The following is a 27,934-nucleotide window of genomic DNA, read 5'->3' on the forward strand; positions in this document are numbered from 1 at the left end:
AGGTCACGGTATATCCATTCTGGGGAGCACTATGCAGCTATGGAAAAGAATGTGGTAGCCCTATGCTGTTCTGACATGGAAAGATATTCACAATGCGTAAGCAAAGCTGGTTGCTGAACAGCATGCATGGCACCGCTCCATCTTCATAACACAAAATGTTATCTGTATTATGGTTATAATTATGTAAAGAGAGCTGAAAGGCAGGCAACATGTTTCATAGTGGTTTGCTCTGGGCAGTAGGGTTGAGGGGCTTGTACTTTTTATTTTAACATGCTTCTGCTTCATTTCCATTTGTTATGATGAGACACGCTACTTCCATTATAAGAAATAAACAACAATAAAAGGAAAGGAAACAAAAGAAACAAAACCAAAATGAAAAGAATTTGTCTGATCCATGGAAGGGTAAGTGGAGAAACCAGTCAGTGCGACCAATCCTACAGGCTTGACGTTGCTTGAAAGCTTCACCAACCCTCCCCCTAAAGACTTCACTCTGGGGATTCTTGTGTGGTTCTGGGAATTCTTGATGGCATGGAAACTTATGGTCGTCAAGACTTTCAGGTCTTTCTGCAGTTGTCTTGCTACCTGGACTCAGCTTCGATGTTTGTTATGAATACCATAAGCTTTCATTTAGCTAAGATCTCCAGTATCCAGAAATATGCAGAAACGTTACGAGTATCCAGACATGAAGGCGTGGTTTCCAGTCTCATGGTCTTCTCCTATGGCACCCTGGCCGTTTTCACTCAGTCTCCTTTACTGGAGCTCCCTCCTTTCCACACACCTGAGCAAACCAGACACCTGAGCAATGCTGGTGGTCCCAGGGCTCAGCTGTAGCCTTCTCCCCTCACTCTGCTGGGGGAGCCTGTCCCCTGACATGCTCACAGCACTGGTGATCTCAAACTCTGCCTTTTCCAACCTGATGGGCCCAGACATCTCTCCTGAGAGTTGGACCTGCTGTTAGTTGTGGACTGGACCCTCCGACTCACCTACCAGACAACCAAATCATCAGGCACACCTGGAACATATGAGCTTCCTCTCAAACCCACGCTTCTTTCTCCCTGTGTTTTATTTCCTGCTCGGCTGTCCTCCTAGCCACTCTTCCTCACCTTCCCACACCCGGTCGTCACCAGCTCTTTCTGACTCTGGCTCTTAAGAGGCTCCTGAATCTGGCCCTTTTTTTTCATTCTCACTTTTTAACCTCAGCTTAGTCCTCATCATGTCTTGCTGGGACAACTACAAACAGCTCCAAGTGATCTCTCTGTCTCATGCCTTACCTTCTTCATCTCTACCTAACTCATCTTTCTCGCCACCGCCATAACAACCTCTCCAAATCATGAGCCAGATGACATGGTTTGACTTTTAAAAGCCCTTCCTAAGCTCCCTATGGCCTTCAATATGACGTCTGCACTTCGTGGCTTGGCCTGGGAGGCTCTGTGATCTGATTTCCTTGGCCGCCCTCCCTGCTGCTCCACCGCAGCTCCTGTGTGCTATAGCCCACCTGCCCTCTTAGGCTGCGTGCTTGGCCTCTGCCTTGACCGCTTGGCACACTCGTCATCCTCAACTCCAGCTCCTTTCTCTTGGAAGCCTCTGTACCAGCTTCCCTGGCTGCAGTAGCAAAGTACCACAAACTTGGTGGCTTAAAAGAACACACATTAATTCTCTTCCAGTGCTGGGAGTCAGGAGCCTGAAATGAAAGTCACTGGGCCAGAGTCGGGGAGCTGCAGGGTAGCTTCCTTCTGGAGGCTCTGATGGGAGATTCCACTCTCTGCCTTTTTGGTTTCTCTTGGCTGCCCACACTCTGTGGCTTGTGGCCCCTTCCTCCACCTTCAAGGAGCATCCCCCAGCCTGTGCGTCCATCATCATGTCCTTCTCCTCCTGCCTCCCTGTTATAAAGACCCCTGTGATTACATCAGGCCACCCAGATACCAGGATAATCTCACCATCTCAGCATCCTCAACCACTTCGGCAAAGTCCCCTTTTCCACATGAGGTGACATCCATAGGTTGCTGGAACTGAGTAAATAAATGTTCATTAAAACATTTGTTCACCAAAAAACACTAACTACTTGGCCTGTGTTAGTCTCTTGAGTACCTGACACTTACTTAGGATGCTTTTCCTAATTTTCTTAACTCCTTTTGACCAGCAGTCAACTCAGACCCCACTTGGATTTGTCTCTATTTCTTTCCCCCAGCGTAGACTGTCCCTCTGGGGGCTGTCTGATGTTGGCCTGACCAGCTTCTTTTAACAGCCCCTCATGCTGATCTTTGGGGAGCCAGCCTATCCCTCTTCCTCCTCTGGCTCCATGTGGTTCAGGGGTGGGGTGAGCTGATCCCCTGGATCTGGAGGAGGGTCTGGGCCCCAGGCCGGCCAGGCCACAGCTCTGCCTGGCCCTGCTGTGGCACCACATCCTGCTGTGAGAATGGACGCAAGTCCCAGTGTAAGATGAGAGCCCTACTTTGGGAATTTTGCTGGAATCACTGGAAAGAATTCCCTTTCTCCTGGATGCCTAAGCCAGATGTAAGCCGGGAGCTTTGTCGCATCTTTTCTGTACTAGGGCAGAGCCTTCCAGAGGAGGAAGCCAACAGAGAGGCAAGAAGCCGGAGAAATGGAAAATAAATGCATCATACCAGCATTTTAGGAACTGGACACAGGATACCTCGAGTCAGCATCACCTCCTGAACTTTTCAGCTCTGTGAGCCCAGATCCCCCTGCCCTTTTGTTTTGTTTTGTTTTGTTTTGTTTTTTTCTGCCTAAGGCAGTGTGAATTAGGTTTCTGTAACTTGCAACCAAACAAGATCTGAATTATACAATGCCAGCCGGAGAAAAAAGCTCCTTAATAACTACATGTACATGCTCTTCTCTCAGGGGACCGTATGCTTTTCAAAATTGCCCCCCATGGGCCTCGTGTTTACATGTGCACTGAGACTCAGGGCTGGGTAAAAGGATGGGCGTTTACGAAATCCAGAGCCCTCCCAGCCGAGCTTCTGCGGTGGCCGGAAGGAACGTCAGCCACATTCTGACCTCGGATGAGACGGCCACCGAGTTAAACTCAAAACATGGTGGCTGATAATATTCACCCAGCTCTAGACGATGGCCACAAATCCAGATTGTTCTAACACGTTTCACCCAAAATAGCGCAGCACAGAGCCTTCCAAAGGCCTGTGTCAACGGGGGCTGTCTGGCAACCCATGAACGGTTCCTCAGAACGGGAAAGAGCGCGCCAGCGCCGGGTCCCATGCGGCCCAGGGCCTGGCAGCCAGCAGAAGCCCGTTGGTTCTGTATTCCTGGACCGGACACCATAAAAATGACTCAGAATCTGCTCATTATGATGCTCAGGGCAAAGCCCAGTTGCCCTGGAGCTGTGAGAACAAAACGTGACTCTCCGAGCAGGTTGCGGCCATAAAGCTGCCCAGTAGAGAGTGATGAGCTTACTCCAAAGATGAGGCTATCTTCTTTAATAATAAAAAAAATGACAATGGCTAATGCTGGATGAGCACATCTAACTCAAAGTATTAGATTCAAGGTAATGGTTAGAAGAATGCTATATACTTTTTCATAAAAAGATATAAGCATATTGAGAAAAAAATCAAAGGGCAATTTTACAGGTTTTTAACCTTGCACATAATGGGCTGCAAAATCCTGCAAGTAAATCTCAGTATATGTAAGAAAAGAAAAGAAAAGAAAAAAGCAATAAACAGATATAAATGGTAACAGGCTTTAGCCCACAACCGTCTAATGTTCTGCTCTGTACACCTGTGAAAGTGCAGGTCATGGGGTGAATCTTTCACAGGGACCCTCAAATCCACTCCAGATGAGGCACATGATGACAAGCTCTGGAGGGAAGATGGAGAGGAGCAAGGAAAATAATGAAATGCAATTGTGGCAACAATGCAAGTACTTATTATCAGACCAAGGTAACTGGCAGGAAGTGAATAGAGAAAAAATGAATAACATAATCAGGAAATAGGGGTTCTGATGTCATTTATAAGACAAATTGAATAGGGGAACATTTCAAGGTAAGATTTATAGGGATTGAAAAGAACAAAAGAAAGAAAGAAAGAAAGAAAACACCTAGATAAGAATATCTCAAATAAAAAGCTCGAGCTATCAAGTTAAAAAAACGAGAGGACATTTCAGAGGAGTTGCAGGGACAAAGGAGAAACAAAACGGTTTTAGCTGCCAATAGTAATTTTCTTTTTAATCCTTGAAAGGGATGTCTGATGTTGGTGGAGAATGGAGGACATGAAGGAAAAACCTGAATATCGGGATATACTTGAGAAGAGGTTGGATTTTAACCTATTTAAGATTCACTGCAACAACCATTCATTACACACACCTGCCCTAGGGTAGACATTGCAGCTGAGAATATAAAGGCGTATGAGGGAGCTTATAGTCTGGGGAACAAGCAGATCCTGAACTCACTTTAAAGTACAATGTGCCGGGTGCTCAGAGAGAGCCTGGAGATGAGGCCTGCAGGAGGGGCCTAGCTAACCCTGGGAAAAAACAAAAGAATAATTAATTCTGAAGATGGTTTTGCAGAAGTAAAGATAGAGCAGTGAGGAAGTGCTCCTTTGGAAAAATACTGCCTAAATGAAAGAGCTTTATAGCTCCCTCCCAATACATTCTCTTCTTCATTCCTTTTTCAGCACCAAGCCCGCATCGAGCCCTGCTCCCTGTTCCCCTGGAAGACAGAGGCGTGAGCTGTCATGGAGGCTACACCTTAGCTGAGTGTAGTTATCAGAAGCATTTAGAAATGCCAGTTGCTGTTGCTTCTATTGATTGCCCTTGTAACACTTTTGGTATTATTATTGGAATTATTATTTAGCAATTGAAGAAACTGCTGAAGTCATGGAGGAGGTATGGGGCATCTGGGGGTTGTAACACATCCAGGTTCACCAAAAGTGGCTGAGCCAAGATCTGACCTTGTGACTTCTTGCACTGCTTTTGACCTTCATTTCACTCTACCTCAAGGACCTCGGTGAGTCCTGAGAAGTAACTTGTCCATTTGCCACCTGCCCCCTGCACCTGAGAGCATGGTGAATAGGGGAGGCTGACTCTTTATAAAGGTTTGGATGGAAGAGGGAAGGGCCAGGGGTGGGAAAGCTCAGGAGGCAGCATGGTGGGGCGGGGGGGGCTGGCATGGGGGAAGGACAGGAGAACACGGTGGCTGAAGGTCATCTATTTTGGTCTGTGACCAGGACCAGGAAACGGTTCCGTCATTTTTTTTGCAAAAGCTTGAGGCCAGAGAAATGGAGCCCCAACTTTGCTCTCTCCAACTCTTCTCCTTCCAGGGAAAGTCCTTACTGTCTTGGTAAATAACCTTCCTCCCCCTCCTCTCTCTTTGGTAAATAATCATTCTCCAACTCTTTTGGAGGAACCTTCTTTAGTGGGTGCCACTTACCCTTATATTCCCCATCCAACTTATCTCTGGGTCAGGAGGTTTCCTGGAAACTCTCTTCCACTCAGCCAGAACTTGCAGCCCCCACACTAGTGTAAAACCCCTCTTTCTTTGGGGTCCCAGGGTGCTGGCTGGCCGACTCTAACCCTGTTCATTGTTGCCACCTATAACACAATCACTGTCCCTCCCTTACCCTTGGGCTCCATCTTCCTCGTTACCCCAGGACCTGCCATCATGCTGGTAAACACCAGTAACCACGGGGACAACTCATCCAACATCCCAGCCTTTCAGTCCTTTGATGTCTGAAACTCCTGCCAGACATCTTTAATCGGGATCCTATACAAAGATCAACACATCACCTTGGACCTTGTCATCACCTGGGCTTCATCTCTGAAATTCACGTATCCCACTTTCTGATCACAACCTTCTGTCCTCCAGCTGTCTCACCATGCTACTTCCACTCTATGAGCTCATTTCTCCAATCTGGACTACAAAGCCCTTTTCCCCAAGCCATGGGGACCCTTCTTTCTTCACCTTATATCCTATCCAAACTAAACTCCAGTTCCTTCGTTTCAACTAGTCTTGTCCACACTCTTGCTCTTATATCAGAGAGAAAACAGAAACCACCAGGGTACAACAGTCTGCAGAACCCAACCCTAGCTTAATCCACCCAGCTGAGCACTGCTAGAAATAAAATATCATACAATGACACTGATGGGCCACCACAAATTCAGTCACCAACTGTAATTGTGGTCACAACATAGCCAGGCAATTCTCCTTTTTTTTCCCTCATCATCTTTCATTTTTCAAATGTAAATTAATGAAAAAAATGAAAGTCATACATCTGTACTTTTCTAAAAGTCAAACTGTTTCAAGCAAAAAACAACAGTATCTTGTCCCATCCCTCCATATGCCCAATTCATATTCATCACTTGCAAATCTGTTAACGGTCTTTCTAATATTTATCTTCCATATATCTAACTAACAAGTTTATATGGTTATTCCTCAATTTTTACATTTTAGATGTCATTTAGTTTCCTACTGTAGAAAATGATGATTTTGCTTCCTTCCACAGTACTTTCTCTATCTCAGTACAGTGACACATATGCTCACCTTGTTAAACTATGTAAATATTATTCACAACTGAGCCATTTTCTTTCTTGTACCACCTTTTGTTTTCCCCAGATTTAATAACTGCCCTGGTTTTCACTGGCTTATTTTTCTATGTACATATTACTAATTTTCCTCTACATTCTCCATCAGAGCATAACTCTCCTCTCACAAATTTAACACGTAAGGTTATATCTCAGTTTCTTTTTTCTTTTTTTCTTATAGTCATTGTTCTGAGAGCCCTCATTCTCCGTTTTATTCTGGACTGGTCATTTCCAGGATGGCTGCACAGCTGTTAGCCAGGAATCTCCCTTCATCTTCATTCTGGGAAGTCCTTTTATCTCTTTCCTATATTGGGTCTGTTTTCTGGACACTCATGTCTTCCTCTTTCTTGCTTTGCTTTCTTATTTTGGTAGAGCATATTCTTTTTGAGTTTCCTGAGAAAGGGTGTATGGTAGATAAAATTATCTGAGACCTTCCATGGTTGAAAATTTGTTCATACAATTGATTGTCTGGCTTAATCCAGAATTCTTTTTGGCAATCATTTCCTCCAGAAATGTGAAGGCATTTCTCCTTTATCTTCCAGGGTTTCTTTTGAAAAGTCCGACGTCATTCTAGTTCTCTGTCTTTTGTATGTGACCTGCCAGCTCCTTTGGAAGCTTTTGGTACCTTTTTTCTCCAGTGTTGTAATTTTGTGCTGCTATGTCTTGGTGTGCACCTTTTTTTCATCTGTTATGCTGGGCACTGGTTGGCACAGGCTGCAAACTCACCTCTTAGAGCTCTGGGGGATGTTCTTGCCAAGTTCCTCCCCTCTGATTCCTCTCTTCTCTTTTCATGGAACTCCTATTATTTGTGCTCCAGATTTATACATATCCAACCTCTTACAGAAGGTTTCTATTTGGATATCTCCTGGGCATATCACGCTCAGTATGCCCAAAGTTGAGCTCACTGTCTCCTAATAAAACTTTGCTTACTCCCGTCTTCCCTATCCCAGTAAAGGTGTCTTTGTCCAAGCCAGAAATGTTGACCTTGACCTTCCATCCTCCTTCTTTCTTGCCTCTCTACCCCCAATAAATCACTGTGAAATAAACATCTCGTCTCTCTCAAATTTAGTCCACTTCTTTTTTTTTCATAGTCACTGAAACTTCTGCATTCAGACAGAGCCCTGCTCTCGTGGAACTCTGTAGCAGACCCTGCCTCTCCTCCTGAGCTCCCCCTCAGCCTCAGCCCCCAGGCCCTGGGGACTCCTAAGATGCACACTGGCTCCAGCGTTATCAATAGCAGGCTTGCTGGGGTTGGATTGTGTTCCCCCAAACACACCTTAAGTCCTAACCCTCAGTCTTGTGAACATGACCTTATTTGGAAATAAGGTCTTTGCAGCTATAATAAAGATCATATACTTAAAAGAAGGGGAAAATTGGACACAGACAGAACGACAGAGGGAGAATGTCATGTGGTGACCAGGGGATGCCGAGGATTTCCAGTAGGTCACCCCCAGAAGCTCGGAGAAAAGCAAGGAACAGATTCTTTTCCACGGCCTTCAGCTCAGCCTGCTGATGCTTTGAACTTGGACTTCTGGTCTCCAGAACCACAAGACAACACACATCTGTTGTTGTAAGCATCCCCAGCGCTGGGAAACTTAGGCAAGGCTGAGCGCCTTTTAACTGCCCATATTCCCCATGAGACAACATTGCAAGAAAATTCTCCACCATGTACCATGGGCTCAGTATATATTTGTATGTAAATGAGTTAGGTATTATGATTACTATTAATTCTTATTATTTCCTCTGTGGCAAATGAAATCAACCTTGAGATTCGTGACATTCTGAAACCTTTTATTTTCTCCAGTACCTCCCTCTCCCCACACAATAAACAGGCATGTCCTGGGTGAGTGATGAGGAGCCACTGTACACGTTGTTTGAAACAAAGTGAGTAAAGCTCTGAATATGATAGATGTGTGGAAAGAAAATAATCCAGTCCTCCTGGGGAATCAGGACATTGTGTGATCTGTTAGGTACTGAGAAAATGTGAATACCTAATAAGCGGCAGTGGGAAAATTCCTTGTATATTTGGGTATTAATCATTGTGGCAGTTTTAGTTAAGTAAGCCAAAAAGAAAGAAAGAGAATGGATTATTTGTTGTACTCCACCCAGCCATTGAGTTTCACATTAATTCAAGAGCACAATAAAATGGTACTTTTCAGAGCCTTTTCCCGCATATAAATAAAATACCCCTAACATGGTCTATTTAGTGTTATATACAGCCCCCGTGCTAGCATCCTATCGTTTTACACCAAATGCTGCATCAGCCCTTTTCTTTCTTTTTTGCACTATTTCCTTGACAGATCATAAGCATCCGTTTGGTCATCCATTCAACGTGTATTTATTGAGAGTTTACACTGTACTTGATATGGAATCAGCTGCTGGAGATTGCAAGGTGAGAAGACAAAATCCTTGTCCCCAGACATTCACCAACCAGTGGAACACGTTTTAATAATGACAAGATAACGCAGCAAACACCAGCCCAGGGTTCTGAGCAAAGACTGCTCTCTGGGGGCTCAGAGGGGGGGCAGGAGGGGCTTCCCTGGGAAGGTCACGTTTGAGCTGAGATGGGATGTTTGCAGAATTATCTAGAAGGAAAGGGCACTACAGAGAGGCGATCATGTGCAGAGGTACAGGGGGAAAAGTGACGGCCTGCCAGGGAGAGCTGAGTGGAGGTGAGAAATGCACGGGCTTGTTTGTCGAGTCCAGCCTGCATTTTCTCCACCCCTCTGTGATGTCCAGTTTCACTAAACCAAGGCAAATACACTTACTCAGTTTCCCTCCAGCCTATCCAAACTCCCCCCAAAAGGCTAAGTAAGAATACTGTTCAATTAACTACATTTTGTATTATTTTATTCCACTTTCTTTTTCATAAATGGGAAACCTGGTAAATGAGGTTGCTGGTGAACAGCAACAATGACTAATTAAAAACTAGAAAGTAAAGTGGAAGTTAAAAGGCTTTTGGCTGCTAATACTTAGGGTCAAAACGAAGTTATGTGGCTAAGACAACAGACCAAGGCTCAGACATCAAATGTACTTAAGTATTTAAATAAAGTATTTCCTTTTGAACAAAAGGATGCATTTTCATTACGAAATATTTTATTATGAAATATAATACTTAGCATTTCTGCATGGCTTAATAAATAATTATAATGCAAACACCCATGTAATTGCCACCCAGTTCAAGAATTAGAACATGAGAACATTACTAACATTACTAATGTCCCAGAGGTTTACCACGTCTCAACCTGCCCCTGTCATGTTTTCTTAGTCATCATCCACTTTTCCTCCTAGTCTTGTACTCCACCTGCCCCTTAACCAATATTCTTAAGGCTGTTGATATTTTTTTTTAGCAGCGAAATTGTACTGCATGTATTCCATTGTGTCCTGCAATTTTTGCTAAGTGTTGCATCTATAATATTCATCCATGTTGCAGTGTGCAGCCCTAGCTTGCTCTCACTGCCAAATGGGGATCACTGCCAAACACTATGCGTGTATCATGATTTATTCCTTTCTTTTACCATTGAAAGAAACTTGAGCTGCTTCCATTTTCAGTTCTGAGCTGTTAGAAACACTGCTGCTTGGAACATACTTATACATCTCCTGGTGCCCCTGTGAATGCACTTCTCACACATTACAGCACGAGCAAATCTTCAACTTGACCAGATAACGCCGTATTTATTTTCATTTACTCATTTCCCACCAGCAGTGTATACAATTCCTCATCTTCATCAACACCTAGGAAGGTAGGAGTTTTAAATTTTTGACATTTGAATGCATGCACACCTCATTGTGGTTTAAACTGCATTTTCCTGATTATTGATGAAGTCGATTATCCCTGTCATAGGTTTGTCGGCCATTTAGTTTTTTTCTTTTGTGAAATGTTGCATAAGTTTTTTTGTTCTTTTTTCTGTCTGCCTTTTTTGCATTGACTTGTAAGAGTCATACGTTTGCAACTCCTTTTTAACTTAATACATTATTATCATCTTTCTTGAGAACATTTTTTCAAACGTAAATGAATGAATAACTTAGTAGCTTAAACGATAGCTCACAATTGAGACAGTAGCCACTGTTTGTGCTTATATATATCAATTAATTAGTGATTGGAGGTGGAAGTAGATAAGACTTAACCAGGTGGCTGTTCAATATAATGGTTAAGGGACACTTAGATAACTTCAGGCAGGTTACTTAAGTCTCCGAGCCTGTTTCCTCCTGTGTAGAATGGGTGAGCATAGCAGTAGCTACCCCATAGGATGTGATGAGACTAAAATGCCATAACGCATTGAATATTGGAAGGAATGAAGTTATTTCAGGATATCTATTTTCCCTTTGCTTTGCTTTGGAAATTTTTTTTTTATTTGATAATTAAAAAAATAATGCAATGGAAGTGTTTAGGACTGTGCCAGGCACTTAGTAAGCATACATTAAATGGTACTTAGTAACAATATTAACTTAATATTGTGCAATATTAAATAAGTGCTGTGCTAGTGTATTTAATCACCACTAAATGAGGCTGATGGTGTCATTCTCATTTTTCCAATGAGGAATCCCAGGCTCTGAGGTTAACTAATTGAGTCAAGGCCACAAATCTGTTTAGTGGTGCCACCGAGACCTGAGCCAGCTCTCTCCTTATTCTGCCATCCATATTCCATTCAACAGAAACTAATAATTCATTGGGAAATAAAGATGTTTCACTCATTACAACAAGAATCATGTGGAGACAGAATTATGCCCAAGGTGGCTTTTTTTATTTTAACCCAAAAAATGCAGCCAATTAAATACATTTTATTAAAGGTCCCATAACTTGACATTTCCCCTGGTCACAGGCACGAAAACGCTGCCCGCGGAAGCCAGCAGGCTTGTCCTCCAGCTGTGATTTCAGGTCACAGCCGCTGTGCAGCGAGGGATGGAGCAGGCAGAATCACCTGGCATCATGGCCCCAGAAAGGGCCTTGCCTGCAAGTATAGTTTTGCAGTCAGATGCCTGAGCTTGAATCTCAACACTGCTAGCTCCTGGGTTTGTTACCGTGCGCAAAACACTAGATCTAATCCTGTTTCCCAATCTCAAAAACAGGGTTACGAGTAGTACCCATATGGATCACAGGTTTAGAGTGAGGATGAAACACAATGAGGGATATGGCTGGGCGCCCAGTAAGGACTCAGTAAGCACTGCCTGACATTAAAGTTGCCCATAAGGAGCCACCACCTCATTTTGACCTGTTTAATGCTATTTATCCCAGCTAGGTTACACAGCATGATGTTGTCACATTACTTTAGGTTGCAGGAACCGAGTAATTGGGCATTTTATTCTTCTTTCTCATCTCCACCCTTCCAAGTAGACTGTTCAATAGTTAGAGCCACTTCTAGGAGGGGACTCTATTCCAGGGCCCCTGTCTCTGGTGGTCACAGGCTGATGTCTGATGCTCAGTGTGGTGTCCAGGAAAATCGCTTCCCTTAATCTGACATTTATCAGTCAGGGTTCGTTACAGAAACAGAACCAACAAGATATGTGTGTGTATGTGTGCATATAAATGTTTGTGTATGTGTATATGTATTTATTTATCTACCTATCTATCTATTTATTAAGGGATTTATTTTAAGGAATTGGCTCTTGCAACTGTGGGCACTGGTCAGTCCGACACCTGTAGGATACTGGAAGGCTGGAAACTCAGACAGGGGTTGATGCTACAGTCTTGAGACAGAATTTCTTCTTTCTAGGAAACCTCAGTTTTTTGCTCATAAAGCCTTCCAGTGATTGGATGCAGGCCACCCGCATTCTCGAGGGTCATCTCCTTTACGTGAAGTCAACTGGTCGTAGACGTTAATTCTCTCTACGAGATACCTTCACGGCAACATCTGGACCAGTGTTTGACCAAACAACTGGACACCATTGCCCAGCCAAGCTGACACATAAAATTAACCATCCCATGACACAAGAACAGTTCTAATCACATGCAGACACAGCTAGGGTCTTGTCTTCCATCCGAAACACGTTACGAAACAAACAGGACTCTCTTTCTAAAAGGAATTTGAATTCACCTTTCATGACATTATCTATTCTGGAGTCTAAGTCAGTGTCATATTCAGCAGTCTTAAGTCACACTCAATGTCATAATTTCAGCCAATCTTGCAATAGGCAAATGAATTTAGAGTATCAGAAGGATAAGAGAGTTTGGAGAAAAACAGATCTCAACCCAAATCATGGGTCAGCTGCACCATGATATCGGGAAAGTCACGTTTTCATCTTTAGAAACAGGATAATCAGAGTCACCTTGTAGTGCTCTTCTGGCATTAGCAAGGGGTGAATCTAAAGCCCTCAGGGCAGGGTCTGGCACAGAATCCTGGTCAGTCCAGGGCAGAGGTAAAGCTTATGGTGGTGGCGGCAGCGGTCATTGCGGCAGTCAGCACCTGGGCTCGGGCAGGCCTCCCAGGAGTGATGCAATCAGTGTGTGGCCATCTGGGGTAAAATCAGATTTTTGGCAAGTGGCTGGGAGTGTAAGGGCAAGGAGAGGGCATAACAGACAGAGGGAACAGAGTGAGGGAGAGGCCCAGAGATGTGACAGGGCCTGGCTCACTCACGGAACTACAAAAGGGAGGAGAGGGGGTGCAGGATGGTCACATGTCAAGGAAGAAGGCTGGAGAAGTGGCAAATTGAGTGCGACAAATCCCACTGAATCATAGGCTTGGGGGTGGCTGAGATGGGAAAGTTTATGTTTATATATGTTTCCACAATTAAAAACGAAAAAAAGCAACTGAAGAGGCAACTATTAAATGTAATACATGATCCTGGACTAGTTCTAATAATGGAGGAGAAAGGTCCACAAGAACAGCACTGGGACATATGGAAAAATTGGAATATAGACTGAAAGCTTGACATCAATGTTAAATTTCTTCAACTTGATGATTGCACTTAAGGTAGTTACATAAGGGACTATCCTTGTTTGTAGGAAATGTACACAGAAGCATTATGTGTTCAAAGAGCATGATGCATAAAACCTACACTCAAATGTTTACAAAATAGATAGATGGATAGATGGATGGATAGATTGATGGATTGATGGAATGATACTGAAAACATGGCAAAATGTTAAAATTGGTGGATCTGGGTATCTGGAGGTAGAGAAGGTTGACGTTCTCTGTACAAGTTTTGTATTATTTTGCAACAGTCATGTAAGTTTGAAATTACTTCAAAATAAAAGTTTAAGGAGAAAAAAAGTGCATGGGGGGGCGGTGGGGAGTGCAGGCACAGCTCTGCGGGGGCCGTGTGTGCCCGGAGGAGGAGCAGGTCTGCACCTCTGGGTGAGGGGAGCCAGGCAAGGGGTCCAAGCAGGGAAGTAGCAGGCCCAGATCTCACTCAGAAAGGTGAAAGCCAGGCCAGCAGTGGGGAGGTGGGCCGGGGGGCGGGGGGGGGGGTGCCTCAGGCTCACATCAGCAAGGCTGGTTGGCGGTTACTGGTTGGGAAAAGAATGGGGTGCAGAGTGGTTGTCAAGACAAACTGGCTGATGGATGGACTAAAGATTAAAGAGGTCAAGACTTTGCAATACCCAAGAAATGAGCTTTTCTTTTTCAGTTATCTTACAAAATGGATGACTGGCATTTGTCCCCTCTTTATTATACTTGCATTTTCTAGCCCCCATGAAGACAACAGTTAGTATTTGGTATTTCACCAATAAAATGTAATGAGTAGAGCATAGAAGATGGAAAATAAAGGAAAAGTTTTAAAACAGTGACATGTAATGAAGAGTTCCATGCTCGTCATACTACGCAATCAGGCTACAGCATGGTAGCAATTTGAAAAATGATAAATTTACAGTACAGTAGGCAGATTTTCTGAAACACATAAATGTGGAAAAGCACAATGGAAAACCCAGCTGTAAAGGACCAGCACTGATTACTAATTACTGCTGCCCTCCCTCCCGCGTCTGCCGCAGGCTGACAAGCAGATTGGGCAAAATACCAGGGGTGTAACCTTTTGGCTACAGTCTTAAATCAGAGGCAGGATTTCAGTGCCCTACTTTTGAGGAGCCACCATAAGATAAAAAGGTTTCACACCAGCCTACAAGTGGCTTCCTTCCTCCTATTACAATGCCAAGGTGAGCCACGGCCCTTTATAAATAAGTTCTCTGGTAGCATGGGGGTGTCCTATAATGCTTCCCAACTTTTCTAAAATATTATTCTTGTTGTTTCCATGAAAGAATTTAAAAGGCATAGCAGAGACAGAGGAGCAAATCTTTTCTCTTACTCGGTTCATTCTGTGGCATTTCAATTACAATTGCTAAATAGCACACGGGGCTGCCAAACTGGCAATAGAGAATGTGGTTATTAGGGTTTTAAACTCAAGTGCTCTTAAAAAAAAACACAAACAAACAAACAAACAAAAAAACCCAAAACCCAAATTTGTCCCAATCAACTGCTTAAGGGGCAACCACGTTTGGGTCACGATCAAAGCCAGAGTGGACTCATCTCTAAAATTAGACACTGATTAAACACTGTGAATAATCTGTGTCATTTTTTCAGGCTGTCTTTTGACCATTTCACAGCTTGCATTTCCTCCAAAAAAAGGTGCCAAGGCAGGAGGGAGATGTCGATTCTCACATTAACTAAGGTCTAATGGTCAGCAGCTCTAGATCTTAAGGCAAGAGAGGCTTGGAGTACTAGAATTGTAAAAAGAGGGACTTCCACCTGGGCCTTCCAGCACGGCGGGAACCTGCACTGGTCCCCACCACTGCTGGGGAACGTCTAGGTATCCTGTAGGTCCCCACCTGAGCGTTTTCTGCAAACTATGTTAGGACTCTTGTCTGCTATGCCTTCTTGGTACACTCATTTCCCTCCCACAGCAATTAGTGTAACTGCAATTAAGTAATGAAGTAAGTATGCATTTAGTGTTTCTCTCTCCTGTTAGGCTGGCCACTCCCAAAGGACAAGGGCTGACGTGTCCACCCCACTCATCATGACTTCCCCACGTCAAGCACCGAGCTCCACTCAGAGAGGAAGCTCAGTGAGTAGCTGCTGATTGGAAGGATGCCCAGCCCCAAGTTTCAGCTGCCCTCGCTCCTGGGGTCTGGGGTCGCCGCTTGCCATAACTGGAGCCTCCTGTCCTGCAGGAAGGGGTCTCCTCGACCCCCCTCCCCAAGGCAGCTCCCCAAATGATGAAGTGGACACCTGCGGCCGCAGATGTCACGGTGGTCATCGCCATCCTGCTTCCCTGTCTCTGTGCCCTAGTGCAGGCGAGAGGCCTCATGCTTATTGCCCTCATTTTTCTCCCAAAAGCACTTCTACTCTCCTACACCCTTTCTCTACCCTCAAACCGTTTGCTGGTTCCTCTTTGGGCCTCACAATGACAAGGAAGTGGAAGCTGCGAGAGCAATTCAGATTCAGCCTCAGGGAGAAGAGTCACCACCAGCCAATAACACCCCCTGCCCCCAGGAGACCCAGCTCCACACAATTGCTTTGAAATGGCCTCATTCTGGGCTGGCTCCTGGAAGGGCTCCGAACACCCCCGTCTGGGGATGGAATAAAAGACCACAGATGAGCTGGCTTAGAAAACAGAAATGTACCGTCTCCTGGTTCTGGAGGCTCAAACTCCAAAACCAAGGGGTGGCAGGGCCACGCGCCCTCCTAAAGCACAGGATCCATTCCACGCTGCAACCCTGGCCTCTGGCAGCGGCCGGCACCTCAGGGGATCCCTTGGCTTGTGGGAGCATCGCTCAAGCTCCGCCCCTACCATGTGGCCGCTTCTCTCCCTCTGGGCCAAGACGCCATCTCCTTAGGAGGACACCAACCCTATCAGATTGGGGCCCAGCCTAATCCAGCCTGGCCCCATCTTCATAGCATCTGCAAAGATTCCGCTTCCAAACGAGCTCATAGTTACAGGCCGGGGGTTAGGGTTTGAACATATCTTCTTGGGGGATACAACTCGATCCATACCACTCCTGAACCAACATGAGTGCTTCATTAACCGAAAAATGAAATACTCGTAGAGCTGTTTAAGATAAAGGAGCATATATCACAAGCTAAGTATAGGAGGATGTCCCCACATCATCTAGAACCACGATTGCTTCCTGTAGCAGTCAAAGCAACACTTTTACCTGCCCTGTCTTTTCCTAAGGCAGACTATTTTATTTCAGGAAGCGCCTTCTCAATTTTCATTTAAGACGCACCCAGAGAGAGAAGAAGCAGCTTGACCAGACTGGAGGTAGGTAGGGCAGGGACAACATCTCCACACACAAATCAAATGTGCTCAACTAACACATTTTAGCGATGCTGACAAGCTACTCATATTTTTAAATTGCATTATGCCCAGAAAAGCCTATATTCATGGGGTTTAATTCAGGATAACAGCTTGCTTTTAAGGAAGCAAAATTAATTTTTATGATACAAATAGCCCATAGAATAACAGCTTCAGTATTCCCAGGAATTTTTTTCCTATGTAGAAGGAACCCAAACAGTAAGATACCAGCTGTCCGCTTTCTATATGTGGTGGTTTGAAGCTGTATGTACCCCAGAAAAGTATGTTCTTAAAGTTAATCCATTCCTGTGGATGTGGACCTATTGTAAGTAGGATCTTTTGGTGAGCAGGATCTTAAGATGTGACCCACCTCATTCAGGGTGGGTCTTAATCATCTTTCTGGAGTTCTTTATAAGAGAATGAAATTCAGACAAAGAGAGAGAAAGCCACAGAAGCAAAAAGCTGGAAACAACAAAATCTGGAAGAGAAGGGAGAGACCAGCAGATGCCACCATGTGCCTTGCCACATGATAGAGGAGTCCAAGATCGCCGGCAGCCCATTAGAACCATTGCACGCCAGGAAGAAGGTAACATCTTAATGATACCTTCTTTTGGACATTTTCACAGCTGCAGAAACTATAAGGCTTTGTAAACTAATAAATACCCACTGTAACAAGCCAACACATTTCATGCTCTCTGTTTTGGGCAGCTTAGCAAACCAGAACACAATATAACCAAGGAAAATTCTTCTATACCTTCTTCTGAATAAGGAATTTATTTTCTATAATACGTCATGTCAACATGACAAAAATCAAAAGGCATATTGACCAAGAAGTAATCAGAACAATATTTTCAATGAGAAACATTTTCCTGTTTGCTTCCCCAATGCAAACCAATGAGAAGAGCCAACGGGTGAGGACTGACAATCTGGGTAAAATTATATGGATCAATAAACTAGAAGGATTTTCTATTTGACATATGAACAGCAGAAGAGCTTTTCCCAAAGATGTTGAAAGACCAAGACTACATTTCTAAATCCTTGGAAACCTTCCCTTTATATATGAGAGCAGAACTTTTAATTGTTGTTTTTATCACCAGCACTAAACCCACACCTTCTGTTGTCATTGCACTGATGTGAATGAAGGCAAGGATCAGTATCAATTTAAGGAAGACACGTCATCGGAGAGGTTCCTATTTCACACCCCAGGAATGTTTAGTACCGTGCAATGGTTCTCACCCAGTGGACGAAAAGCCTTGGAGGGAGGAGCGTGGGTAGCCTACAGGATGGTCAGAGGGCACCCGGAAGCTCTATGCGAGGTCGCCAGCCTTGACTTAGAAAGAATAACTCTATCTCCTAAGATGCAGTTTTCAATGATGGTTATTTCAATAACATGTAATCAATGGGTCTCATCTGAGTACATACGAAAACACAGCATAGAGGCTGGGTACTCTTTACTTTTACTTTAGCTGCCATAAGAAATCTCTTCAAACAACTATGATTTAATATCACACCCTGGATTTTACTGCTTTATGGCCATAACGAATAGCCAAAGCAAACATTTTCCAGGTTATTTGTAAAACCACACATGAATATGACTCAGTATTTCCGTTACAAATCTATCCTAAAACGTGTGTGGGGAAGGGCTAACCGAGCAGGTCTGGGTTGATCGAGCTCTGCACATTCCCAAGAGGGGGCTGTTTCCAGGACTGGACCCTTGGCGGGCTCCTGGGAACTGAGCTCTTGGAATGTTCTGACTGATAGGGTATTTGGCATGCCGGGGGCCTTGAGCTACCCCTGTGCCGTCTGCCCAGTTTATACATGCGACAGGTGCTGGGGGCCTACATGACCTGCCCCCAGTAACAACCCCGGCAAGTGCTCCTGGTGGGCAACACCTCCACGTGCTGTCACATATTGTTGCTGGAGGAAGTAAGCACGTCCTGTGCAACTGCATGGGGAGGTGGGGGGCACTCCTGGAAACTTGCCCCTGGTTTCCTCTGGACTTCACTCCATGTGCCCTTTCCCTTTGCTTGATTTTACTCTGTGCCCTTTCCCTGTAATAAACCATATCTGTGAGTGTGACAGCTTCTGAATCCTGCGAGTCCTTCTAGTGAACCATCGAACCTGAGGGTGGTCTTGGGCACCCCTGAAAAAATGTGTTTATGCAAAATACGTTATTGCATCTCGTTTCATACAGCAAAACACTGCAAACAATCTAAATGCTGAGAGTAAGCAGGTAAACAAAGTATGCTTGATAAATATGAAGCTCTTAAAACATCATTAAAAAGAACATTTTCACATATTTATCCTGACTTGGAAAATGCCTAGGATATAATGTTAAGTGAAAAAGCAGGATATAGAACATTATATTATTAACATCTTTCCACAGTTCACATAGATCTATCTCATTATTTTTAATAATATGAGTCCATCGAATGGATGTATTTTAACTTATTGAAATATCCTCATATTGATGGATAGATTGTTTCCTATTTTTCAGTATTATAATCAATGCTACAAAAAAGGACTGCTGTGCATTTATCAGTGCAGCTTGGGCAAGTATTCTTGTGGAGAGACTACTGGAAATGGAAATACTGGATTACAGGTCATAAACACCCAAGTTTTCATATATATAGCCAAATCTCCCCCCCCAAAATTGTACCCATTGACATTCCCACCAAAGTTTTAAGAGTTACTATTTGCCATATTCTTACCAACACTGGATGTAATAAATCTATTTAATTTTTACTAATCCAATAAGAAAAAGAACTCCTGGAAATCAATAAGAAAAAGACAACTTAATATGAAAAAATGGGTAAAAAATCATATTTACTACCAGCTTGTCATCCTTATCTCTATGATGTCTTTCTTTGGAGAAAATTAAATTTCTCTTTGTAGTTAAATCTGACATTTTATAAATGTTTCCAGGTTTCCTGTCATGCTTAGAAAGGCTTTCCCTATTCCCAAATTTTCAACTATTTTGTTTTTTTAATTATCAGAAAAGATACACTTTAAAAATCTACAAAGTTATTGCCCATGATATTGTTCAATATAATTTTTTAAAAATCCACAGAATTAAAATCTGAAATCTAAAATTCTAATTCAAAATTTTAAAATTTTGTGCTAGAAACCAAGTTTCCCTCTTCTGATGACTGAATATGCTTTTTCCCCCCGACTGTGTTCCTTCTTTTGCCCTCATAGTCAGGAATCTCCAAGCCTAGTTTTGTCTTGTTTTTCTCTTTATTACTTGGATTTTAATCTTTTATCCTTGTATCTGTTGTTATTCTGTGCCCTTTACTGCGTGTCACCTTGGATTTCTTCTGAAATTAGAAAGGGATTAAATCATAAATGATGTAAAGGCTTAATATATTTACAGTTTCTCAGGTTATTAGTTTCTTAACCCACCTTAGCCTGAATTCTTGATCTGTGAGAATTAACTGGAATCCAGCTGACACGATTGTGGGTTCTTGGTCTTACTCTAACAATTAGCTTACAAATCTGTTTACTTTATTGTGAGTCCCTCAAGGGTAAGGGTGGCTCTAATTATCCTTGAATCCAATCACATGTGACTTAAAGCAGATCCCTGGATGTTTGTTGAATGAAGGAACCAGAAACAAGTCACTCACTCACACACACATGCGAGCGTGCACGTACACACACACACACAGAGGCATAGAAATGTAGGTAGAAGGGAGCAGCCCAAGTGCTCCCAGGGAATGTTCTGTTGTTGGCACATGGGGTCGGTAACTGAATGGGTGACCCAGAGATGCAGGAGCTCAGCCATTATCAGCCAGAGTCACCAAGGGAAGGACGCAAACCATCACACTTTAGAAAGGTTTCCAGCAACAGGGTTGGCACAACATGCATTTCTGTTACCCAAGTAATTAAAATCACCCAAACACCTCAGAGTCCTAAGAAATCCAATTATGTGGGATTTAACTATAGTCTGCAGGTCTATCTTCTGCTTCTTAATTAGGATGACAGAACACAGCAACGGGATTGCTGATTCTGTTTTAAACACTAGATTATATTTAAATTAGAAATTTGCATCAGTGGCCTAAATGCAGGACCAAAATTTAGTAATAAAACCTACCTTTTAGCAACAATGATTTTGAAATGCAAGGCAGCCTTAGATAAGAGTGAAATAAAATACAGAAAAGTCCTGAACATTTAAAAAATGAGTCTTCTGCTTCATTTTCCTGATCCACTCCCTCTCCTGACAACTAATTCCATGTTCTCTCTGTCTTTAAGCAAGGTGTGTGGCCCCTTTGCCCATGATGAGAAACAAAACAAATGCAGCCTTTCCTGCATGCCTCTTGGTCTCCTGGGATGGGAGGACAAAGAAGGACAAAACCTATGTTAGGGCAGCCAGCACACAACCTCACCAGGCGGGTGAAGGTGGCCAGCTGGGAGCTCAGCACAGTGGCCGGGAAGGGACAGCAGCCAAGGGGTCCAACGGTGGCTGGGTTCCACTGCCAAGAGGGACCGCTCATCCTTGCTCTAAAATACCCTACAGCCGCCTCCTTTGAGTCAATGACGGGAAAGTGTATAAAAAGTTTTATGTATTTTGAAGTCCAAAACACAGCCTCAGGGCTAAGACTCGGGACCTCTGTCCACTGCTGTCTGTCCCAGCTCTCCAGTGGCTGAAGCTGCCTCCATCGCAGACCCTGGAGGAGACTGGCATGAACAGGGCAAGGCTGACAGAGTTCAAGAGGGTGGGAAAAGGAAGACGGGGAGGAGAGACATGACCGGGGGCCATCTGTCGACAGTTTCTCCCCAGCAAGGCCTCTGTTACTGGCCATCACTGGCGCTGGTCCACGGGGACGCTGACCAGGTAGAACTCCCTGGTGTCTGCTGGAGCTGGGCTGTCAGGGTGTGGGACAGAGCGTGACTCCTGATCTCAGGACACGGGCTTTCCTCGTGCTTCATCACACACCCGCCCGCTGCAATTCTCAGGTGCTCTCCAAGCCCGGGTAGCGGCAGACCATAACCTCGAAGTGTCTGGAAAGGTATAACGTGCCAGGAACTACAGCTGGTGCTAAGGACATGGGGTGAGTACAGCAGATGTGCGCATGGAGTCCAGGGAAGACAGACAGACAGTCACAGAAATCACCCCATAACTACACTTGCGGTAAGAGCTATGAAGGACAAGGGGGAACTGGAAACAGGTGCCCGCTGGGGGTGTAGTTAGGGAGGACGTCCCAGGAGAAGTGACATTTAGGTCTAGACCTAAAGGAAAAACAGGGGTTCACCAGAAGAAGGAGAGGAGGAAGGAGTGGGGCTGTGGGGGGGGGCAGTGTGGGGTCTTCTGGGGTGAGAGTGTGGGGTAAGGGATGTTCCCAGCACAGGGGCTTACAAGAAAGGGCCACCATGACATATCTGTTCTCAGGGTGCACAACATAGAAAACTTAATGACCTTTCGACCAGTGAGTTAATATTAAGGATTTGTGGATAAAGGCAGCAAAATAACGACTTAAAGAGAGGCACAGAACAATGTTTCCGGTGTTCTCTCTGAGCTTTTCTTCTCTCCTGGCTTTGACACCACAGATAGGCTCTTTATTACATTATGGTTTTCCTCTGCTTCGCTGGGTAGATGTTTTTGAGGAAAGAAGTTAGTTTAAGGAAAATAAGGAATCTTATTCGTGGTCAGAGTAGATATGCAGGGTGTGGAGGTGGGGTGCCCTTTCACTGAAGCCCCCATGCTGCCCGTCAGAGACTGGAAGACGCCCCTTCCCCTAAAATGTCTTCTCAAACTGATTCAGTGAGAGAGGTGAGGGGGGCAGTTTTCACACACGCGCAGAATGATTTGCTTTACGAGGAAGGCTCCGACTTCTCTCCCTAAGCTGCATCATTTGGAAAGGTGGAAATCTAACGGAAACCCGCAGCTCCTGCGTGCAACCCAGCAGGTGCACCTGTCTGCACTCTGGGCGGAGCCAGGGGGGCAGGGGCTGGCCGGGCGCGGCGCGGGGCTCCGGGGGGCAGGAGGGGTCTCCAGCCCGCCCCACGTGGCTCCGGAGCCCACCCTTCCCGGGAACAGCCGAGCCTGGGAGCCCAGGAGGCCGCGGAGGCGCCTGCAGCCCGCGTCCCCCAGGCTCAGCCTGGAGCGGGCTCCCGGGGCCCTGCCACGGCTCTGTCAGCACCCGCTGCCCAGAGCCAAGAGCGATCTGCTTCGAAGAGCTTGCTTTTTGTTTTCTGCCATCAAAACCATCACCGGAGGAGGGAGGGGTGTGAGGCAGTTGCGAGGATTTAAACATCTACATATAAGAAAGTGCCTTGAAAACAGGGGCATTCTCATTATTGTTATTACTTTGTTTTAAATGACATTTCGGACTCACCCAACAGCCCATCTAAGTTAGGGATATGCACAGGGACTCTCAGAGGGCTTTTCACTCAGTGCCGCGGAGCTTCTCCGGGGCAGGAAGGCTTACCAGCGGGCTTGGGCGCGGGCAGCAGGCTCCTGCGAGGCGTGGCCACACTGGTGGGGGCTGCGGCCACCCGGCCGGCCCCCTTGGCGGGGTCTCTGGAAAGCAGAGCGGCCTTCAGAGCTGGCTGGTCTTGGTTTCCGAAGGTTGAGCCTGTGGGAGGCAGACGGTGCGTTAATTACAACCTTATAAAAAATGGATGGGCTTTCCCGCCATGTGCAATTACCAAGGGATCAGAAGGCCATGATCTAGGCCATGATCTAGACCCTGATCTGTCAGTGAGGGACCCTGAAAAGCATGTCTCTGGAACTGGATGTCATGCACAAATGTCTGCTGCTCCACTGGGGCTCAATGCTACAAAAGCTAGGGGGGACCTCGCTCCCCTGGAGAATTTACGCACACATGATGCTGCGTGGACCCATGGAGACTCATTTCTTTGATAGCTCACATGGCATGGGCTGCCCTTGGTGGAAAAACAGTGGCAGGGGCCCAGCTGGGGTGAGAGTAAGAACATACACGTGTAGCACCAAATATTAGCCCAGGAAGTTTATTCAGAGTTCTCTGACACCCAGCTAATTCTACCTTCACAATAAGAGGCTTGGGATGAAGGGGGTGGGGTGGGGTGGGGTGGGGTGGAGACAGAAGGATGTGTTTAAAACTCAGGATGAGTGTCCGAAAAGCAGACTCTGGTTCTGCTGAGGCCTCAGAGAACTGGGAGGATGCTGAATGAGAGCCTAGTTTATTTCAGACACATGTATAAATAATTCCAGTTTACAATTCAATGAAGAAATATGGTCTCTTTGTATATAGAGCAGCTTGGTCACAATCCACCCCTCTAACATACTGGGATGTGAGTCTGTGTCGGATTCTGTTACGTTGTTGTGGCCCAAACTTTCCTTCTGGACCCATCCAAAGCTTTCAGTGTTCATTCATTGGTGGTCTCTTAAGGACAATGAAAATCACAATCTAATCCCTGTTAAAAGATACATCTCCTAATCTATTAAATGACCTAATCTATTAAACAGAGGGCCTGAAGGTACTGAAATCACCACCGTTTTTTATTTCCAGTCATAGGAACACAACCATTCACTGTGGAAAATAAGCAATGACAACTGGAAGAAGTATAAAGAGTTTTAGTGAAAGATTAAAACTTTTTTTGTCATTTTAAAAGGATAGGCACAACACTCTATTTCGATAGGGCCTGCATAAAAATGATAATGTTATTAAAATGGCTTTAGTGTTCACAAAATCCAGGGATTTTACTCAATGATTTAGAGTAAGAGATTGCTGCTTCTCTCCCTCTGAAGATCTGGAAGCCTGTTTAAAATTGCTGAGATTTGTTTTGTTTGTAAAGATAAGCATATTTAGGAAGGAAAAATAAAGAATGTGCTATTTCTTAAACAGAACCTGTGCTCTCTCTTTTAAGGTGCTGTACAAAGTTTTAAATAGTTCTGAAGAAGGGACAAGAGAATGCCTCTGACCTAGGGAAAAAGACCAAATACATTAAAACTTTACCCCAGAAGGACCTGCACTGTGTCTTGAACGTCAGGTACAAACGCCTGCCCATGTTTGATCTAAACCCAGTCCTGAAAAGGGACACCATGAATTTGCAAAGCATTGAGTCTTAGCTTCTGAATTAAAAAGTGGGCTTATGAGTCTGATCCTAGAAATCAGAGAACCTCCAGAGGTTTGTATGACATTTCAGATGTGGAGAGGGCTCTGCCACCAGAAAAGTTTCACATGGAATTATCTAACTTCCAGCCTGCCTCACACACACTGCCAGAAAAATCCATTCACTGAAACATGTAGTCGAAGATGAATTGAGCAAAAAAACTTTTCCCAAAAGAGTCTTTTACTTAATAATTGACTAAAGTTTCTTAAGAAGGGAAATATTTTGTATTATTTGTAGAGTTCAAATGCCCTTTCATTAAATGCTGTTGTACCTGGCATTGTTCTCTTATGTGAAATTTATTATAAAGTGAACTTGTCAATGTAGAGATTTGGCCGCTTTCCAGACTAGGAAGTAATCTGTTTGAAGGATGAAGTGGCAAGGAAAGCTATGTACTCTCCTCTGAGAGAGCCCTTGAATTACCAAAAAAACAAAAAAAAACAAACAAACAAAATAAAAGGCTATTCTTGTGTATTATTGTGGGATACAGCTGGCAGTAAACAGTTCCACTCTTTGAAAAAGGCTTACATTGCCTAGCAAAGAAGCATTATTCAGTAAGTGAAAGTACTCTGAATTTGGAAATGACTGTTATGTTCTATAAATGCTCCCAGCACTTCACAACAATGCTGATGCCACAAAACCACTGCTTGGGAAGAGGAAGAAAACAACTGGAAATAAACAAACTGCGCTTATGTGAGCCAGGAAAAGTTCTGGAGAAGAAAACCAGTGAAAACGGCTCCGGTGTCCATTCAGTCACTCCATCCCCAGTAAACCAGCGGTTCACCCTGGCCGAAGGAGCCTGGCCATTGGCCCACTCTTCGTCTTGGCCACAGGGACAACAAATCAGCAAGGCAGCAGACACTGCAGATTCGTGAGCATGACAACCCGAGTGGGAATGCCACCGTCTCTAAGTACTGCCCCTCCGTGCCTCGGTTTCTTCATTTGTAAGTGGGGATAACGGTGATCTACCCCATAGAATTGTGATAAGTAAGAGAGCTAATACAAGGGAATTTTAAAAATGATACAACAGTTAGAACAAGAATGACAGTTAGAATAGTGTCTGGTATGTTGTATGCCCTTACGTGTTAAGTGCTCATTTTAAATTCAGTGGCTCATCATTACAACAAATCAGTTTTTCACAGGAACTTGGAGTGTTCAAGGATTAACATCAGATGGGCTGCTCTAAGTGCGAAGAAAGGAAAAGATTGACATTATTGGTAATCCAAATATTCTCCCAGTCTTTGGCCTGTCTTTACACTTCTGATGCCTTTATTCGGAAGTTTTTCATTTTCATGCAGTTGACCTTTGTCAGTCCTTTCCTCCCTGACATGTCTTTTGTGTGTCTTGGACTTCATTCCCTACCCTGGTGTCATAAAGATGTTCTCCTGTTTTTCTTCTAAAAGTTTTAAAGTTTTGCCTTTCACAGGAGGTTGATGGTCTTGGGGAGGATCACTGGTTGTCATCTATCAAGTCTCCCTATAGGCTACCAAACTGTTTCAAAATTTCAGTAACTTCAAATTATAAAGGTTTATTTCTTGATCATGACTCATCGAACACGTGTGCTCCTGGTGGTCTGCTATCCTGGACAGCTCTCCTCCAGGCAGGAACTCAGGCTTTTTCCATCTCGTGCTTTTGTCCTACTCTACAGTCCTCAAGAAATCTTAACATTGGGCTGGGAGTTGGGGGAAGATGGAGAATTGTTCATGGGAGAATTTTATGGGCCAGTTCTGGAAGTGGTGTGGATCCCAAGTATTTGAGGCCATTGCCTGGAACTCAGTCACATAGGCCAAAAAGGAAATCTAGGAAGTGAGTTCTGCTTATACTTCAGAGGTAAGGGAAATGGCTTGATGAACAACTATTCACTGTCTGCCACACGAGGCTCCGTTTCTGAACTCTCTAATCTACTTCGTTGACCTATTTGTCTATCCTTATGCCAATACGTTCTGTATTTATTACCTCACATAAGACCAGTATTGGTAGACTGAACTAGCATAAGACAAATAATCCCAATCATGTTGTACTTCAAAATGGTTTTGGCTACCCTTGACCCTTTACCCTTGCATATAAATTATAGAGACACTTGTCAGTTTCCTTGAAAAATGGTCAGACCTTTCAATGGATGCCGTTAAGTCTTTTTTCTCAGCTGCAACATAACTGAAAGAAGAGCAAGCAAGCACAGATTTAACTAAGGCCCACAAACGTCAGTTATACTCTTAGCACTATGTTACATAACAGAGATACAGTCCCAAAGAAACTAAACATCAAATCTAGTGGTTCTAAAAATGAGGCATTTGGGAAATCTGTGGAGGTATTTTGGACAGAAGCAATGATGGCCTTCAACGTTGAGGGCTGTCAGAACCTCTGTTCAGGAGGTCTGCAGAAATGAGAGGCCCAAGAAGAAGGGGGTGTGTACCAGTTCGAATGTATTATGTCCCCCAAAATACCATGTTCTTTGATGAAGTTTTGTGGGGGCAGATGTATTAGAGTTGATTAGGTTGGAATCCTTTGATTGAGTGTTTCCAAGGAGATGTGACTCAACCAACTGTGGGCAAGACTTTTGATTAGATAATTTCCATGGAGGCGTTACCCCACCCATTCAGTTGGGTCTGAATTAAATCACTGGAGCCATATAAAACAAATGACAAACAGAAGGAACTCAGAGCTGCAACTTAGAGACATTTTGAAGACACTGTTGAAAGCAGACTTTTGCTCTGGAGAAGCTAAGAGAGATCAAACACCCCAAGAGCAACATTTTGAAGAACACACAGGAACTAAGAGAGGAGCTGGAACTCAACCTGGGATCAACAGATGCCAGCCACGTGCCTTGCCAGCTTAGAGAGGTTTTCCTGGATGCCACTGACCTTCCTTCGATGAAGGTACCCTATTGTTGATGCCTTACTGTGGACACTTAATGGTCTTAAGACTGTAACTTTGTAACCAAATAAACCCCCTTAATAAAAGCCAATGCATTTCTGGTGTTTTGCAAAACAGCAGCATTAGTAAACTGGAACAGGGGCTGATAAATGTTAGCTGGGAGGGGGTTAGGCGGTACAGGGAAAAGACAACATTTTCA

At 44.3% G+C, this 27,934-nt stretch overlaps 1 protein-coding gene across 2 annotated transcripts in view; it reads right to left on the reverse strand.

Moving 5' to 3' along the window:
• Nucleotides 1-27,934, reverse strand: part of MTUS2 (microtubule associated scaffold protein 2) — a 426,320-nt gene that overhangs the window by 126,013 nt on the left and 272,373 nt on the right. For both annotated transcript variants that reach the window (XM_037800470.1, XM_037800471.1), the window contains exon 5: nucleotides 23,199-23,345. In XM_037800470.1, the coding sequence (XP_037656398.1) occupies nucleotides 23,199-23,345 (147 nt within the window). The remainder of the gene's footprint in view (nucleotides 1-23,198; nucleotides 23,346-27,934) is intronic.

Source organism: Choloepus didactylus, chromosome 12 (assembly GCF_015220235.1).
Source record: "Choloepus didactylus isolate mChoDid1 chromosome 12, mChoDid1.pri, whole genome shotgun sequence".
Classification (NCBI taxonomy): Eukaryota; Metazoa; Chordata; class Mammalia; order Pilosa; family Megalonychidae; genus Choloepus; species Choloepus didactylus.